Source organism: Perognathus longimembris, chromosome 3 (genome assembly GCF_023159225.1).
Source record: "Perognathus longimembris pacificus isolate PPM17 chromosome 3, ASM2315922v1, whole genome shotgun sequence".
In the NCBI taxonomy this organism is placed as follows: domain Eukaryota; kingdom Metazoa; phylum Chordata; class Mammalia; order Rodentia; family Heteromyidae; genus Perognathus; species Perognathus longimembris.
In genome coordinates, this window is record NC_063163.1 from 64,097,136 (window position 1) to 64,109,687 (window position 12,552).

A 12,552-nucleotide genomic window follows, 5' to 3' on the forward strand; every position below is an offset into this window, starting at 1 on the left:
CTCATAACTATATCATCCAGCTACATATCTAGGTACAATGCCTGGTGGGTAGTGAGTACCAAAATGCCAAGCTCTTTCCTTCCATGTTGGTATAGTCAGTGTGAATGGTTTTGTTGGTGGTGGTTTTGGTTTTTTGGTTTTAGATTTTTAGATTGCATTTACTTTGGCACTAGCTATTTGTAAGTGTGTGTAAGAAGTAATTTTTCTAGGTTCAGGTTCTAAATCTATAAAATAATAATGTCTACAGTAAATAATTTCTTAATGTCTATAACTTAATTTAAGACTATATATATGTATTTTTCAAAAAGTAATCTTAGGTAAACATTTTATTACTAAAAAGCAAATTAAAATTATATGTTCATGACAATCATCAAGAAAACGAACAACAAATGCTGGTGAGGATGTGGGGGGATAAAGGAATCCTCATACACTGCTAGTAGGAATACAAAGTAGTGCAACCACTATGGAAATCAGTATGGAAATTCCATAAGAAAACTAAAAATAGATCTACCTGATGACTACTACTTATAGCACTACTGGGCATATATGAAAGAGTGTGAAATAATATATAAGAAAAATACATGAACACTCGTGTATTGTTGCATTGTTCACAAGAGCCAAACAGTGAAATCATCCCAGGTGGCCAACAATAGATGAATGGATAAATAAAATATTATACATATATTATATATATATAAAATGAAACATTACACAGCTATAAAGAAAAGTGAAATCAGGTCATTTGCAAGAAGATGCATGGAACTGGAGAACATGTAATGAGATTAGCTCAAAAGGCCAGATAGCATGTATGATATCATATGTGAAAGCTAGCCCTAAAAGGCATACATATTCATGGTATGTGCATTCATATATATGTGTGCATATGCATGTATGTATGTATGTATATAGGTATATACACACATAGAACATGACTCTAACTATGGGACTATTTATATAGATGAGGAGAAAGAGAAAGAACGAAAGAAAGATGGAGGGTGGATGATTTCAAAGTATAGTATAATTGTATAAAGATGGCATAAGGAACTGCAATGAAAGCTGTTGCTTACAAGGGAATTGAGCGGACAAGGGAAGAGAAAGCAATAGAGAAGGCTATTATGAGAAAAATGTAATATATGCATGTTAGAAATATTATAGTAAAATGTCCTTGGTAAAATGTAATATCCTCTAAAAAATGAATGACAGAAAAGCACAATTCAGGGAGAGGGAAGGACACTAGCAGAAGGGAGGAGGGCTAATGAAGAGGATGAATGAGGCTAAATATGATAGAAGTAGTTTGTTTGCGTATATGAAAACAGAACAATAAAACCTTTTGGAACTGTTTTAAGAAGGGAAATAGATTAAGGGAGAATGAAGAAGGGATGAGGTGGTTGGGGATATATTGCTTACATATATGGAAATGTCACAATGAAACTCCCCTTAAAACAAATTATATATTCATGGACATCCCCCAAAGACAGACAATAATACATAGTAAAGCCAAGTGACATATAAAATGGTCAGAGTTTTCTCAGTGATGATCTGCACAGGAGGACTTCCACGCGCAAGGAACTGTTGTCTGTTGGAAGTGTGGTTCTCCTTCCTTCTAGTCCCTAACCCATGGCCTTGTCTTTAGGTTCCATTCATTTTCCTATCACCATGAATGCCATCCCGAATGATCAGTCATCAATTTTGGTAAGTTCCTCTGCATGTGTGTGTGTGTGTATGTGTACATGCATATGTGTGCGCTCACGCATGTATGCACATGTGTGTACTGGTACTGAGGCATGAATTCAGGGCCTGAAAGCTTTTTCATTCAAAGCTGGCACTCTACCACTTGAGCCACCACTCCACTTCTGGCCTTTTTTTGTGCTGGTTAATTGGAGATAAGACTCTCAGACTTTCTTGTCCCACCTGGCTTCCAACCTCAATCTTCAGAACTCATCCTCCAGAGTGATCAATGATACCCAGCACAATTCCTCTACTCTTAGGTCATTAGCTAGTACAACTGTCACAATGACTGACACCCATATAAGTAACTTCAGTTCTGTCCCGTCTAACTTGGGTCCTGCCATGAGATCAATAGATGAAGACAAAGCCTGGGAGGTCTGTTCCTAAAAAGCAATCCCACAGCCAGGGCAACAGTAACTCATACCTACAATCATGTAATCCTAGCAACTCAGTAGGTTAAGACCTGAGGATCCCAGGTTGAAGCCAGACTGGACAGAAAAATCCATGAGATGATAATCTCCAATAAGCTAGCAATAAAGCTGATAGTGAAGGTGTGGATCAAGTGGTAAAGCACCAGCCTTGCTCAAAAAAAGCCAAGCAAAAGCCTATGGCTCTGAATTCAAACCCCAGTACTAGCACATAGAAGAAGTTTTTAATGAATAGAAAACAAGTAGAATACATAGAAAAATTCCTGGAAATCCAGAAGAAAAACAAAGAAAACAGGCCAAATAGAAAGGGATGAAAACCTGGACCAAGTATATGAACAAGTAATTAAAACTAGCATGAAGCCAGTACTGATGGTAGACTGAGAACAGAGGTTTCAGGTTTGAACTCAGAAGAATAAAGCCCATGAGATTCTTATCTCCAATTAAACAGCAAACGAAGCTGGAAGTGAAGGTATGGCTCAAGTGGTAGCATACCAGCTCTAAGCAAAAAAACCAAGCAAGAACACAAGGCCTTGAGTTCAAGACCCAATATAGGCACAAAAATAAAAAGCAATGCCCACCTCATGCAGCTCTGGTACCACCTGCTGAGGCAGGTTCCGGCCCTGCATGAGCCTTTATGGGAAGTCTACAAGTTCTTTGGGAAATGAAGCCTAACATTCCCATTTGGATACTCCACTCCTGCTGTATCCAAAGGGCCCTTTCCCTACAGTCCAAATCCCATGCTCGGATATCCTGATACCTGGTCTTTATCATCCCAGAGGCACTGCACAAGCTGTCTAATAAAAATGGCCAATCTTTATAATCTTGCAGATCTGATTTTAAAAAGAGAAAAGAAAAGAAAACTGAGAGAAGCAGCGCCATTCCAGTTCCTCCCAGAAGGCGTGAGCCAGCCTACCTGATGTTTTCCAGGGCATTTGTAATCTGCTGTTGCTCAATATCATAGAGTTTCACTTTGAAGCCTCCACTGGCAAACAGCATAGCCCAGCTTCGTCCAATGAGTCCGCTAAGGGAGAGAAAATGAAGACAAGATTCAAGTTAATTCAATAATCAAACTGCTTTTCAGTCCTTATCTAAAGTGGGGCACCACTGGCTCACACCTCTAATCCAAGATGTTGAGGAGACTGAGATCGAAGGATCACGGTATAAAGCCAGTTGGGCAGAAAAGTCCAAGAGACTCTTATCTCTCCAATTAACCACCAAACAACTAGAAGTAGACCTGTGGCTGAAGTTGCAGCATGCCAAACTTGAGTGAAAAAGCCAAGCAATAATGTAAGGCCCTGTGTTCAAGCCTCAGTACTAGCATATACATTTATACATAGATACACACACACACACATTTACACGCACTTATAAGACATCTCACTCTTTCAACATTTAGTAAACACCTTAGAAGTACCCATCTTGGGTTGGGATGCAGTCAGTGGTATAGTTACTTAGCACGCACAAAGCCCTAGATTCCATCCTGAGCATTACACACACATACACACACACAGAGCATACTGCTGGGTGCTGGTGGCTCACACCTATAATTCTAGCTACTCAAGAGGCTAAGAGCTAAGGGTCATGGATCAAAGACAATTGGAAAAGTCCAGGAGACTCTTTCTTCTAAAGGCATAAGTGAAGGTGTGGCTCAAGTTAGTGGAGTAGAAGCATTGAACAAAATGCTAAGGGACAGCACCCAAGCCTTGAGTTCAAGCCCCAGTATCAGCACAAGAAAAGAAGGGGAAAACATACACACACACACACACACACACACACTAAGCCTATTTACTTAAAATGTTGCCTCTTCCTACTGAGGCACTCCTGAGCCCAACTCCAGTGTCAGCACTAATAGTCCAAGGCCCAGGACTGGCCAAAGAAAGAAAACAAAACAAAAATCACAGGAAACTATTTTCAGGCCTCCTCAGAATTTTTTTTCATTACAAGACTCCTACCACATATACACACATATATACACATAACAGCAAGAAGCAGTTACTGGTGAAAAGGGAGCTGAAGGAAGTTACTAACTCATTGTCTAACTCATGGAATTTCTCCTTTTCTGAGATTCTATTTTTGTCTCTGTGTTTCCTCCCAATCCTCCCCCTCTCCTCCTCTCCCCCTCCCCCTTCTCTCTCAGTCTCTGTCTCTGTGCAAGTCTCTCTCCCTACCCCCACCCCTCAGTCTGTCACCAGAAACCACAGGCCTGATAATAGCTTTGGGACAAGATTCAAATCTACCCCCAGGCAGCAAGGACTTACTTTCTTATCTTGACCTGGCCTCAGTGGCCTACAGGAAATGCTGGTGAATTGTGCCCTAAATCTTTCCATTTAAACCTAAAACTCAGGTCAATACCCAGGAAGATGGGCTTGGAGTCCCTTTGAGCAAATCTCATTTTTCTGCCACTACTCATTTCTTTAATGGATTCATTGGGACCGGTGAGTAAGCCTAGTCTGTTGCGACTCACAGAATTGGAGCTTTTCCCCTGAAACACCAGCAATAACTCCTGGAGTTATTTTCATTGTAGGATCACAGTAGTACATTCTGTCTATAATAACTCATCTATCTTTATATCTCTGGACTTTCCTACTTGTATGACATAAACCATAAACATTTTAAGAAAAATTTCCTCCTTTCTACTCTGCTCGTTGGTTTAAAAGAGGACCTGGCTTATCGAACTATCAGTTCATTTAAAGCAGTAAAGGCTTCTCCCCACATACTGATCCTGTCTGAGCCTACAGCAACAAAGCAGCATATTCAAATAAGTACCAGGACTTCTCACATCCTAGGTCTGCCACACAGTGAAAGGGAAAAGTAATAATGTCAGGAAGAGGGACAGGCTCAGGAAAGGAGAGAGTTAGTCCCTGGTACAAAGGTAGAAGGGTAGGGCTCCTCCTTTGAACTATCAAACCTAAAGGTCAAAGACTTACCGCCACAGAAGGAATTAGTCTCATAAAGCAAATCTCCTCCAGCTTGATCTACTTTGAATGCAGGAGTGTTTGAAAGGGGGTCTGGGTAATGGTGGGTTTTCTTGGGGTCAGTACTGGGAATCAAATCCAAGGCTTCATGCACACTAGACAAGTATTCTATATTAAGGTACCCCTCTCTACACACACACACACACACACACACACACACACACACACACACACACACCATTTTATTTAAAAATAAGGGTCTCAGGCTGGGAATATGGCCTACTGGCAAGAGAGCTCGCCTCGTATACATGAAGCCCTGGGTTCGATTCTCCAGCACCACATATCTAGGAAACGGCCAGAAGTGGCGCTGTGGCTCAAGTGGCAGAGTGCTAGCCTTGAGCAAAAAGAAGCCAGGGACAGTGCTCAGGCCCTGAGTCCAAGCCCCAGGACTGGCCCAATAAATAAATAAATAAATAAATAAATAAATAAATAAATAAATAAAATAAGGGTCTCATTATGTAGCTCAAGCTAGACTAGAGCTCACAGTCTCCTACTTCGGCATGTAAGTGCTGAGATTGAAGACATGCACCACCATGCTGAGCCCTCATTTATTTTTACTTTTGTAAAGCTAATAGAAGATCCAATTGTTCTGTGTCTTGTGTTATTATTATTTTTTTCCAGTCCTGGGGCTTGAACTCTAGGCCTGAGCACTGTCCCTGAGCTTCTTTCACTCAAGGCTAGCACTCTACCACTTGAGCCACAGTGCCACTCCCAGCTTTTCCTATGTATGTGGTAAGGAGGAATCGAACTCAGGGTTTCATGCATGCTAGGCAAGCACTGTACCACTAGGCCACATTTCCAGCCTCCCATTATTTTTTCTAATGAGCTGGGTTGAATAATTATCTAATATTAGGTATCAGGACTGTAACTCAGAATTCTATCCTTAGATCTAAGAATTGAGGTTCAGAGCCAACCCTAACAGATAAAACTTTGAAATTCTTATCTCCAGTTAGCTCGCAAAAGCTGGAAGGAGAAGCATAGTTCTAGGGGTAGTGAACAAGCCAGCAACAGCTGGAGGCCCTGAGTTCTAGTGGTAGTGAACTAGCCAGCAACAGCTGGAGGCCTTGAGTTCAAGCCCTAGTACCAACACATCCACACACACAAATACTAGTTCCCAAATAAATTAACTCATTTTAGTCATTCTGCTTGTGATTTAAAATGTTAACATAAGACAAAGGTTCCTAGAGGAAATAATATTTATACTATATAAATGTAGAAAAGCTGGGCAGTACTACTCAGACACCTACTTACTCAGGATGCTGAGGCCTGAAGATCCCAGTTCAAAAGTCAGTCCGGGCAGAAAAGTCCATGAGACTCTTATCTCCAATTAACCAGCAAAAGAAACAGAAAGTGAAAACATGGCCCAAGTGGTAGACTGCCACCATTGAGTGAAAAAGCCAAGCAAGAGTATGAGGCCCTGAGTTCAAGCACCAGCACAAGAGGGAAAAAGCATATTAAGTAAAGTATGGCATACTCCAGGGAGAATTCAACTCCTTTGAACCTGAACTTATAGTCTAACAAAATAAATACCAGTAAGCTGGAACTTGAAAAGGGTTGGAGATAGGAGGGTGAGATCAACGGGAGGGTAGACAAATGAAGAGAGGAAGGATGGGAGAATGCCGTCAATATTCAATGTACATATGTGAAAATGGAACTAGAAAAATTGAGGAGTTAGGTGGGGTTGGGAGAGATGGAGGAAGTTATAAAAAGAGTAACACTGATCAAGATACATTGTACTTATACATGGATATATGGAATTATAACCTCTTTGTTAAACTACTTAACAATAAATTTTTTAAACTTCATAAACTGACATATTGAACTGAAACCCCTTTATACAAAACTACTTAAAGAGAATTAAATAAGTAAAATAGAAAAATTCTGCAAGTCCATTAGAAAATGAATAAACATACCAAATAAAAGGGGGCTTGGGGACTGGGAATATGGCCTAGTGGCAAAGTGCTTGCCTCATATACATGAAGCCCTGGGTTCAATTCCTCAGTACCACATATATAGAAAAAGCTGGAAGTGGCACTGTGGCTCAAGTGGCAGAGTGCTAGCCTTGAGTGAAAAATGAAGCCAGGGACAGTGCTCAGGCCCTGAGTTCAGGCCCCAGGACTGGCAAAAAAACAAAACAAAACAAAACAAAAAGGGGCTAGAACCTTATGAAACAAGTAATTAAAACTAGCTTGAAAATACGTATTGCCTCCATCTAACATAAAGCGTCTAACATAAACCATCTAACATAACAAAAAGCAAATCAAGAACAGAAAATGAAGAGCCAGACCCTTACACTGATGCACTTACAGGGGACAGGTACCCATACACTAGTGAGGGGGGATTCGTAGGAAGTATCTGGAAGGTAGTCGAACAATCAGTCTGTCTCATTGTCACTGTGCTGGGACTGGTGACTCACACTTGGACAGAAAAAAAAAAAAAAGAAAGAAAAGAAGGAAGGAAGGAAGGAAGGAAGGAAGGAAGGAAGGAAGGAAGGAAGGAAGGAAGGAAGGAAGGAAAAGAAAATAGCCTCCTGGGAACTGGCAGATATCACATACAAACATATCATTAATCACTCATGATTGAACATGAACTGGATATGTGACCTGAAGTAGCCACTGGCTTACTAACATCTTGTAGTATCTGTGGCCTGGCTTGCTGTGAGTTGCTCCTGAGCCAATCATATTTCCTCTCCTGAAACTTGGACCTAAAATACAGGAACTGTAGTTAGTAACATATATTTTAGTTTAATGTTAGAGGTGCCATCAGTATGCCAAAGAAAGGAGTAGGGAGAGGCCAGGTACCTGTGATTCATGCCTTTAATCCTAGTGACTCAAGAAGCTGAGATCTGAGAATTGAAGTTTGAAGCCAGACTAGGAAGGATTACCTAGGAGACTCTGATCACTAATTAACTACCAAAAAGCCAGAAGTGGAGGTATGGCTATGGCTCAAGGCCAGAAGTAGAGGTATGGCTCAAGGCCAGCCATCAGTGAAAAAACTTATGGACAGCACTCTGGACTTGAGTTCAAACCCCAGTACCAACGTATGCACACACACACACACACACAAATAGGGCAAAAGGAGAATGAAGTGACTTTCCCACAAGAAGAGAGCGTATGTAGAGAGGACTAATCTGCAGAGAGATCACAGAATACCTCTGCTCTCAGAGCTGAAAAGTTCCTTGCCTTTGTTTCCCTTGGCTTTCCTCCAACACTAACACTCATTGGGTATAAATACAATTAGCTTACTATCCTTAGAGTCGATGCCATCTTATTAAGATTTTCTGAACCACCAGATACATGGTGACCAGCTATAAGTAATTAAACAACTTTACCATTCTGATCTTCCTTAAAGCTTCAAAATGAATAAATCTCAATTACTACAAAAGGCTAATCCAGTAAATATTTATTCTACTGTATAGCAGCAAGGCTACCTGGGAGAAAACTTAATCATGTCAGTTCTATTCTAATTTTGTCATGAATGACAGTTAATGACAAATCCACTCTAGGTACTTTTTAAAGTATCTTTCCACTTTACAGTTACTTATTCATCAGAAAAATGCAAAAACTACCCCTGCACTGTTGATAGGAGTCAGCTAAGGAGAAGTTGCAATTATGAGCTATTAAATGTTTTCCAGGAAGGACACATTAGTGTTGGAGCTCACTCGTGGCCACCTGGAGGACCTGAAGCTCTGCTTGCGTGTATAAAAAATCGGAAATTCACAGGACAATACTTAGAGAAACACTTTGAAGAAAACACATACCTCAGAGAGGTTCTTAGTTTTAAAATGTTACATAGTTATTCCCAAATAAAATTTTAGAATCTTAAAAACAAGGGATATTCAGTACACAGGGTCTCTTCATATATTTGTTAAGTCTTCCCAAGTCTATTCACATTACACATCAATTACACACACACACACACACAAAATTTCTTATAAATGTGCAATTATCTGTCTACTGAGACCTGTGGAACTATGCCTAATAGACTGGCAAGTTTCTACCCTAAAGGGAAAGTTCCAAGCCCAGTGCAACTGGCTCATGCCTGTAATCCGAGCTACTCAGGAGACTGAAATCGGAGGATCCTGGTATGAGGCCAGCTGGGGAAGAAAACTTTTTAACTCCAGTTAACTAGCAAAAAAATAGGTGAGACACAAGTGGTAGAGTGCCAGTCTTGGCAAAAAAAGCCAAGCCAGAGCATGAGTCCCTGAGTTCGAGGCCTAGTACTCACACACTTACTCATTCATACACACACACACACACACACACACACACACACACACACACACAGCGAGAAGGCTCCAGGAATACAAATTTCTTGGAAGAAATGGTCTCTGAGTTAAGTGTGGACACAGTGTTCTTACTGAAACTGGGACAGGAGAAAGGGCATGTCCCGCACCAGGAACATGCACAAGATAACCTGAAATCCATGCCTCCAAACACAGGGAAGGATGTAAATGAACACAAAACTCACATTTCAGGGATTGGGAACAGGTGTTATGCACAAGTAAGATTAGCAAAATGAAAGTCCAGGTAAATTTGCCTTCCCTACTCATTTCAATACTTTCTTTGTTCAAAGTGGTCATCACAGGCTCCAGTTTTTGTTCCTTAACTCTGGACCCATTTCAGTGTCCATTCTTAACTGCTCAAAGCCCACCCTTCTCCCTCCATTCTGAAAGGGCATGTTAGAGTCCCATAGACGGGCCTGGAGAAAAATATCAAAGAAGAATAATTAATACTGTGTTTCCAGCAAATACTTGAACCTGGAATTGAAGAGGGAATTTTGGAACTGATTAGAGAAAATAGAAAAACCACGCATGCAATACATTCCTGAAATAAGAATTCTTTTAATTTTATTTTTTGCCAGTCCTGGGGCTTGGACTCATGAGCTGAGCACTGTCCCTGGCTTCCTTTTTTTTTTTTTTTTTTTTGGCCAGTCCTGGGCCTTGAACTCAGGGCCTGAGCACTGTCCCTGGCTTCTTTTTGCTCAAGGCTAGCACTCTACCACTTGAGCCACAGCGCCACTTCTGGCCGTTTTCGGTATATGTGGTGCTGGGGAATCGAACCCAGGGCCTCATGTATACAAGGCAAGTACTCTTGCCACTAGGCCATATCCCCAGCCCCCCTGGCTTCCTTTTTGCTCAAGGCTAGCACTCTACCACTTGAGCCACACAGTGCCACTTCCGGCTTTTTCTGTTTATGTAGTAATGAGGAATCGAACCCAGGGCTTCATGCATGCAAGGCGAGCACTCTACAGATAAACCATATTCCCAGCCCAAGAATATTTTGATGTGCTGAAATCAAGTATGAAACTCAGGCTAATGGACAGTGCCCTAGCCCTGAGATAAAGCCTCAGTACTGTCACACACACATACACCACTACCACCACCACCACCACCACCTCAGAGTCAAGAATGAGTTTCCCATCTCATCAGTTGCCCTGTTTTGTGAAAGGGGTGGGGGAGGGACTGACGAGCATCTTGAGGCCTTTTTTCAAAGGGAAACCCCTGACCTTAGACTTGGTTCCCCTCTGTAAAAATGATGAGGGGGTCAAGCAAGCTAACACCTCAAGGACATAAAGGGACCTCAAGAGCATAAAAGGATCGCAAGCCACCAACAAAAGCTGCGTTTAAGTACCAACAGCAAGGATTAACATAGATAGAATGGCTAGATAGCTAACCAATGGAAAGGCATACAACTCGGTATTGGGTGTGCTGGGGTGCTCCGCCATAGGAGATTTGAACTCCAAGTTCCAACTCTCCCTGCTTCTGTTGCTTGGCCTTCTCAGCTCAGAGCTGGAGCTCTACTACTGTAGCCACACCTCCAGTTCCTACTTTTTTGTTGGTTAATTGGAGATAAAAGTCTCAGATGTTGGTCTACCCATCTGGCTTCAAACCTCGATCCTCAGATCTCAGTCTCCTGAGTAACTGGGGAAAAGCAAATCAAAACAAAAAACAATGAAGACCTAAGAGCAGAAATGAGTTTGGACGGGTTTGGACAAGGTCTCCCTTGTCTGGAAATGTTATCTGCCCACAAATCAGGAATGCCCCTCTCATTTCCTAAACCCTGGTCCCAACTTCCAAGGACCTCCTGACCAAGGCCAGGGTCTTGCAGGCAGCCTTGTCCAAGTGAGTTTCAAAACCCTCCCTGCTGGGCTAGTCGAATCTTCATCACTTATTACGACCAGGGGCAAGTAGATTCCTCTCAGTTTTCTCTTTGATAAAAGGGGAATGAGAACATAGTTCAGGCAGGATTGCTACCAGAACTGCTTAAGCACGTCTGTATGGATTATCCACACACACAAGCCACATTGCCATAGCAGCCCGTGGTGTCCATTTTCAGAACCTAGGGGGTAAATCAGCCTGCCAAGTCGCCAGTGCTGCCCCACACGCCCAGCCTGTCCGGCGGAGAGCTGCAAACGGCCAAGAAGCCCTGGAGGGCGGGAGGCTGCAACACCGCCCGTGGGAACAGCCCTGCTGCCCACCCCGAATCGCGTGGGCCCTCCATGTGGGGCCCAGCGTCCCCGGAGCCTCCCGGGGCTCCAGTGGCACCAATGCGGCTCTGAGGAGAACTTTACCTGCCAACGATCACCACCCCGCCGGCCTCTGAGGACGCCATGGCCAGGAGCCCGGCAGGGAAATGCACCTGGAGCGCTAAGAGCAAGCCCGGAGGGAATGCACCGGAGCTGTCGCGGGCGGCGCCAGGCGTGAGGCTGAGTCCCAGCGCCTTGGGTGGGGCGCGCCGCGTCTCGCGCCCATTGGCTGCGACGCGCCGGTGGGCGGGACCTGAGTGGGCGGGACCTGGGTGGGCGGGGCCCGGGCACTCGGATGCCGGATCCCTCACGAGGGCGGGACCTCGGGGGGCGGGGCCTTGGTGGGCGGGAACAGGGTGGGCGGGGCGCGGGGCCTGGGCCGCTAGCTGCCGGATCCCTCACCCGGGAGGGACCGCGGGCCGGGCGGGACTGGGCCAAGGGCTGGTGGAAACGGAAGGCCTGACGCTCCTAACTCGCGTCAGTTTTGCTCATTTTTAAGTTTCTGTGAGCCTTCGATTAAGGTCCACAGGAAGAGGCACGGCCAGGCTGGCCCCAGGCGCTACCCCTAATGCTCCCTACAGAACGCATCACCATTTCTGGTTTGCAGACACCACCAGCACAGCTTCAGGATGGCCCAATTTAGGACACTGAGTGCCTTGGCGGCTGGATTGACACTGGCATGAGCTTTCTAGAAAAACACCTGCTGCCTTGCTTCACAGATGAGAACTACTAAGGCCTGGGTACTTAAGGAAAGCAGGAAGGAGAAAGTCCAGATGTATTCACCCGAGAAACAGGGAAAGGCATCTGGATGTCTTCTACAGTACTGCGGAGACTGGAGGGCCATTGTCCTCTTTCCAGAGGTGGACTTGGTCCCTGTGTAAGGAAGGGACAAG

General features: G+C 43.6%; 1 protein-coding gene across 1 annotated transcript in view; it reads right to left on the reverse strand.

The window, feature by feature from the left end:
• The window catches only part of Cryl1 (crystallin lambda 1), a 129,844-nt gene extending 117,996 nt beyond the window's left edge, over positions 1 to 11,848 (reverse strand). Inside the window, exons 1-2 of the mRNA XM_048341693.1 lie at positions 11,705 to 11,848; positions 3,070 to 3,177 (exon numbers count right to left, since the gene is read on the reverse strand). Coding sequence (XP_048197650.1) covers positions 3,070 to 3,177; positions 11,705 to 11,745 — 149 coding nt within the window. The 5' untranslated portion in view covers positions 11,746 to 11,848. The remainder of the gene's footprint in view (positions 1 to 3,069; positions 3,178 to 11,704) is intronic.
• Between the last annotated feature and the right edge of the window lie 704 nt (positions 11,849 to 12,552).